General features: G+C 42.7%; 1 protein-coding gene across 1 annotated transcript in view; it reads right to left on the minus strand.

Moving 5' to 3' along the window:
* Positions 1-6,588, minus strand: part of Mroh8 (maestro heat like repeat family member 8) — a 77,458-nt gene that overhangs the window by 60,398 nt on the left and 10,472 nt on the right. The window contains exons 3-4 of the mRNA XM_029536665.1: positions 4,735-4,856; positions 2,230-2,375 (exon numbers count right to left, since the gene is read on the minus strand). Of these exons, the coding sequence (XP_029392525.1) occupies positions 2,230-2,375; positions 4,735-4,856 (268 nt within the window). The remainder of the gene's footprint in view (positions 1-2,229; positions 2,376-4,734; positions 4,857-6,588) is intronic.

A 6,588-nucleotide genomic window follows, 5' to 3' on the forward strand; every position in this document is an offset into this window, starting at 1 on the left:
TGGTGGTTTGGGTGAGAATGGCCACCATAGGCTCATGTTAGAATACTTAGTCCCCAGGTTTTGGAACTATGGAAAGGATTAGGAAGTGGCAGTTGGAGGAGATGTGGTACTAGAGATGGGCCTTGAAGTTTCAAAAGCCCACTCTGTGTGCCTTCTGCTTTCAGACCACACTGTAAGATTTCCACTGTTTCTGCCACCCTGTCTTTGGTCGGCTGATGTACTGTAATCCTCTGAAACCGTACGTCCAGCTAAATGCTTTCTTTTGTAAGTTGTTTTGATGAGGGTTTTAATCACAGAAACATAAAAGTAACTAGGACACTGAAAGCAAGGGAACCTGAGTTCAGATCCCAGCAGCCATGCAAATGCTAGGCATGGCAAGCAGGCTGCAGATTCTCGGGACTTGCTAGCCAGTCAGTTAGTGAAAGTGGTGAGCGGNAAAATAAGGTGGAAAGAGACTCAGGGAAACACTAAGCATCCACCTCAGGCCTCCCTCCATGTGCATGTATACACATATGAACAGGACACACACANGAACATAGACCATACTATACACACACAGAAGTGACACATACTGCTTGAGTTGTTTATTGGTGTATCTAAGAATTACTTATGAGGTATAGAGAAATAGATACCTAAGAATATTTATCAATGAACTAAAAGAAAAAATAAACCAGAAAGAATCTAATGGCTAATGTCAGGGGGTGGGGAGCCACAGCCCCTGGGGCCACACCCCAACATGGCGCCTACAGGAAGAGTTCTTATAATAAACAAGTCCTTATTTGGCTGCTGCTNTTATCCCTGCTGATGATTGGCTGAGCTCGCTCACCTGGCAAAGCTTCATTGCCTGATGTGATTGGTTGGCGTGAATGCATATATTTTGGGCTTTTCCCGGGGTTCGGGGGAGATGAAGGGAGATGAAGATTGAAGCTTGCTGAATAAACTGCTGTTAGAAGAGTTCCTGTGTTGTGTCTTCCTTGCTGGTTGAGGGGGTGAGCAACAGCAGGGTATTGTTAAACAAATTAGGGCATTGTTTTCTTCTTAAATTTTGTGATTATTTGTATGAGTGGTTTGCCTGTATGTGTGTATATATACCATGTGTGTGTGTGCCAAGTGCCCTCAGAGGTCAGAGGAGGATGTCAGGTCCTGGGATTGGAGATATGGACAGTTGGGAGATGCCATTGGGTACCAAGAACGGAGCCTGGGTCCTTGGGAAGAGTGGCCAGTGCTCTTAGTTGCTGAACCATCTCTGTAGTCCCCAGCGTTTGCTTTCTTCTTAGTCATTTACATTTGCTTAGGAGGCAGAGTCAGGTAGATCTTTGAGTTCAACCAGCCTGGTCTATATGAGTTCTAAGACAGCCATGACATAGTCTCTGTGTAGTCTTACTTCAGCTTTCAAGGTCCAGCACTGTGTGCGCATGCACGCCTGTATTACCTCCTATCGCTGTCCCCCTCTGTCACCATGACTTAAGCATTGGAAGCCTGCTGTGTCCCCTCTGACTACTGCACTACGCCATGCCCCCAGCTCTAGCTTTCCCTTTCTTCTTTTATCCCTGGGACCTGAGCTCAGAGGTAGCTTCCTCAGAGGTGCCTTCCCTTCCCTCAGGTCAAGGCTTCTTATATCCTCACAGGACGATGACTGGGTCACCTCAACAAGGACACACCAGATAACCAGTAAAGAGGACTGTACAAAGCTACAGTTACTCACCTAGAACATGCATGACGTTTTTCCTGTAATTAGAGTCATTTGTGGGGATAGAGAACGCTAATAGAGGTTATGAGAAGAAAGGGATTAGAGAAGACTAACCATTAACTTTTATTATGGCTCTAATATTTTATTTATTACAAATACAATTAATATATAAATTTAATGATTTATTAATATACAAATTACAAAGATAAAAATACATTTTATAACCCATAAAGTATTTGCACTAATATTGAAGCGTTGAAAATATTTTTTATTATAGGGAATAAATCGGATTGTTCATTAAGACTGCCGTACAGGGCTGGAGAGATGGCTCAGGGGTTAAGAGCACTGACTGCTCTTCCAGCGGTCCTGAGTTCAATTCCCAGCAACCACATAGTGGCTCACAACCATCTGTAGTGGGATCCTATGCACTCTTCTGGTGTGTCTGACAGCTACAGTGTACTCATATAGGTAAAAATAAATAAATCGTTTTTTTTTTTTTTTNTTTTTTGTTTTTTTTTTAAAAAGACTGCGGTACATACCTTTAGCTCACCACTTAAAACTTCCTGGATGGATTGGACCAGCCTCTCAACACCAGTCTCACTGAGGGGCTCCTGGACAGTTAGTAATCTGAGGTTGTCTGGAGGGGATTCCTGAGGGAGTNTAGGGATGTCAGCGATGTCCGAATCTAACACCAAAAGAAAGACACTGCTGAAGTCTCCATGGTCGTGACATGACGTGATGTTGCCAAATGGCGCAAAGCACCCGCACAGCCGGCGGCTTCTTCTGCAGCCCTGACCACGACCCTGCCATCCCCCAACTCTCACGGTTTTCTCAACTGTAAAATCAGTGTCTCAGAGCCTCCTAGCCACAGGGACCTGGAGGCTAGGAGCCTCCAGAGCAGTAACAAAATGGTAAAGATAATCACCTTTAAAGTCTCAAGTCTCAATGCCTAAGTTTTTCATTGACCTCTGTTCCTAGACACTTCTCCAATAATCTGAATGGGAATAAGCAAGTGGTTTAAGTTTTGTAAGAGGCCAGTATGTCTTAGGTCACAACAATCCCACAGATCTTGTCAGGAAGATAATTTCTAAAAATCTTTCCNTCTTAATTCAGAGCACCACAGGTCAAAACTAACATTAAATTTTCACAATCAACTTTCAACTTAAAAATACAGGGGATCTGCTGCTTCTGGTATGTGGCCCAGGACCTGGAATTCTAGACCTTTCCAATGATGATACCAAAAGAACTACACAAACATCAAAGAGGCTGCTTTCCCTTGGATGCACTAAGAAGGTATAGAAGCTTATCCTAAGCTATCCCAGTTGTCCTCAGAGAACAAGTTCAATGATACAATAGATGGCCTTATAGAAGGGAAAAAAATCAGCATCTCCCAAATAATTGAAACTCCTGCAGTCTGGACTTAATCGTAAAAGCTTTTTAAGGACTGGAGAGATGGCTCAGAGGTTAAGAGCACTCTTCCAGAGTTCTTGAGTGCAATTCCCAGCAACCACAGGACTCACAACCATCTGTAACGAGATCTGGTGCCCTCTTCTGGAATACAGGTGTACATGCAGGCAGAATCCTGCATACATAATAAATAAATAAATTAAAAAAAAAACTTTTTAAGACTCAATTCAAAGAGTTGCTACACAATGTGTAAGCCAGCACACATCCAACATTGTTCTCCCGCCAAATTGAAAAGATTAAAAGGACCCTGAGGATTGTAACCCTGATTTTGTATTCTCTTTGGTCCCCGAAAGGTCTCAGGTGGGGATGTCCTCCACTAACTACAATGTCATCTACTAATTACAATGTAATTAAAGTCACCACTTACTTCCTATAGTCAGGACATAGGTTGTTCACTCTGCTTCCATCTCCCCTTCCTCCCACACATTGTTACCTCTCTCTGCCTTGCTGACTCCTCCCCACTCTTCAGGTCTCAGCTCCAAATGCCTCCTGGCCCATAAGGAACCATGGGATATCAAATACTCTGGGCTCCACATGCCATCACCTGCATTACACATAACTCTGGCTGTATATCTCTAAGTGCATGGTACCTGTGCAGTTCACTGCTGCATCTCCAGGGATTCTGATCATGTTGGGACACAGCAGGACATCGACTCTGTTGACTGACTGTGATCCCTGGCATGGTTGGCCTTTCCTAGCTCGCACCATTTCTATCTCTTTAGCTTACTTTTCCCTCCTCTTCTCCGGGGGGTTGTCTTTAGCAGCTTCCTAAAACTGGTGGCAAGGGCCATTGAGAGCAGGGTTCCCGTGTCTCTTCCTTGTTGTCTCAGCCTCCTGTTTAATTCTTCCACAGTGCTCACCACACCTCACAATTGCCCTAGTTACTGTGTTTTGTAAGGTCTCTCTCTTTGCTGTGCGGTGCCGTGCCAGCTATAGATGTCAGGGACCATGGATGCTGGTTACTGAATATACAGTGGTTACTGAATATACTGCTGTATATTCAGCATCTCCACCTGTACTCAATTCCTGTTTGCTGAATGCAGAATCATTATTCTGCAGGCCGATTCAGAGCCCACCTTCATCATAAAGACTTCTAGCTGTCAGCCCCACCTGTCTTTCCTTTGTTGGAATCCCTCAAAGTTTTAACATCATGAACCAAATTAATCATCATCAAAATCTGACTAAGGGCTACTCAATCAATAGCTCCTGGTAGGTCTCTCTGTCTCCTCTTCTTTTTGAGATTGATTTATTTTTATTTTATATGTAAACATGCTTTGTTTACATTTGTGTCTGTACACTATGTGCATGCAGTATCTAATGAGGTCAGAAAAGGGGATTGGATCCCCTGGAACTGGACAACAGATGGAGTGAACTACTATGTGGGTCTGGGACTCAAACCTGGTACTCCACAAAAGCAGTTAAGTTCTGTTGGCTGTACTTTAAAAGAGAAGTCTAGGGTGTAGCTTGGTGGCAGAGCATTTACCTAGCATGTATGTGAAGTCCTAGTATGCGAAAACAGGGCAAAAATCCTTCTCTCCATTCACTGTTTTAAAATCCCCATCCTTTGCCCCTTTCACCTGTGAATTCAACACTAGGTCCACCTTTTTGAACGTCGTCTAAGTTGCTCAGCTGTAGATCTACACTCCCTGAGTCACTGTCGGAAGCACAAGGGATCACTACTTCTTCTGTACCATTGGCCCTAGGAATAAGAGAGGGAATTCAAAAAAATTAGTTTTATACAAGCTCCTCTGTCATAGCAACCTGTTGAAAACCCCACAAGTCCCCTCTCAAAGAAGCTTTTACTGATCATCAATCTAGACTAGGCAGCCTCTCCCCACCCTGGACTTTGCTTCCACAGTATTTGTTTATGTACTGTGCTGTCTATCAAACATCTTGTCCCCGATGCATCACCAGCACCCAGGATAATGTCAGTCCCCTGTGGGAGTGACAGGTAGGTAGGCGAATGAGAACACTCTGCGTACAACAATCCCACCTTTGCTTGGGTTGGTTTTGTCCTGTAGTTTATAATTCCTTTCAGTATAGCATCCGGTTATTCATTTATTCATGCTGGGTCAAGTTAGGGCTTCATATGTGCTAAGCACAGACTGTACCCCAGCCTAGTTATACCTCAGCCTAATTAATTGACTAGTTTATTAATTCACACATTTTTGCAGTGCAAGGTATTGATTGAGCCAGAGTATAGTTTACTCTAGGCAAGCACTCTACCAATGAGCTATATCCCACACCTCCAATTCAGTTATTTACAATGTTCAGTGTTTAATCGTTTCTTCAGCTAAGATGTAGGCTCCCTGCAGGCAAGGATCACGGGCTGCTGCGGATGTCTGTCAGCAGACTAGAACAGTGACCCACACATGGTAATCCCAGCACTCTGGAGGATGAAACAGGACTGCTATGAGATCAGGCTGGCTCGGACTATGAAGTGGGACCCCTTAGCGCAAACAAAATGGAGAAAAAGACAAAACAAGGAAGTTTCTGAGCAGCAGTATAATGTGATCCAAGTTTTATTAAAATAATGTTTTTGTAAGAGTGATGTATATGTAATATATGTACATATACCATAAACACACAGACACAAATATTGCAAAATGGAGAAAAACATGGATTAAAGACAAATATCTATAAAGTATAGCTTTTGAAAAAAAGTTCCATTTTTAAGCTGTCTATATTGCTTAAAATTTTAATGAATATTAAGTATTAACAATAACATGGAACAAAAAAAATCCTATAAATTGCAGTTGGAAGTATACATTAGTACAATTACTTTGGCAACAATTTATCATTATGTAGTAAAGTTTAAAATGTACATACTGTATGGCTCACTATTCTACATCTAGGAAAACATCTGGTAAAACTTATACATGTGTGCCAGGAGGTGGGGAGGAATATATGAGAATTTCACAGAAGTAGTCATCACGGTAAACAAACAAACAAACAAAGATTTAAAAAAACACCTGAGACAGCTGATGACTTAGCATTAGTAGAACAGATAAATTCCTAAGGTCACACAGTGAAGTACTATACAGCAAGGAAAATGAGTGGGGCCAAGCAAGGTGGCTAGTGTCTATAATCTTAATAGCTAGGAACTTAAGATAGGAGTTGGAGGACAGCGTGGGCTATATAGAAAGACTCTGGGGCTGGTCAGATGGCTCAGAGGTTAAGAGCTATAGCTGCTCTTCCAGAAGTTCTGAGTTCAATTCCCAGCAACCACATGGTGTCTCACAACCATTTATAAGTGGATCTGATTCCCTCTTCTGGCCCACAAATGTATATGCAGCAGATCACTCATACATTAAATAAATTTTTAAAATAAAAAAAAAACTTTCCCGGGCGTGGTGGCGCATGCCTTTAATCCCAGCACTTGGGAGGCAGAGGCAGGAGGATTTCTGAGTTCGAGGCCAGCCTGGTCTACA

Source organism: Mus pahari, chromosome 3 (genome assembly GCF_900095145.1).
Source record: "Mus pahari chromosome 3, PAHARI_EIJ_v1.1, whole genome shotgun sequence".
In the NCBI taxonomy this organism is placed as follows: domain Eukaryota; kingdom Metazoa; phylum Chordata; class Mammalia; order Rodentia; family Muridae; genus Mus; species Mus pahari.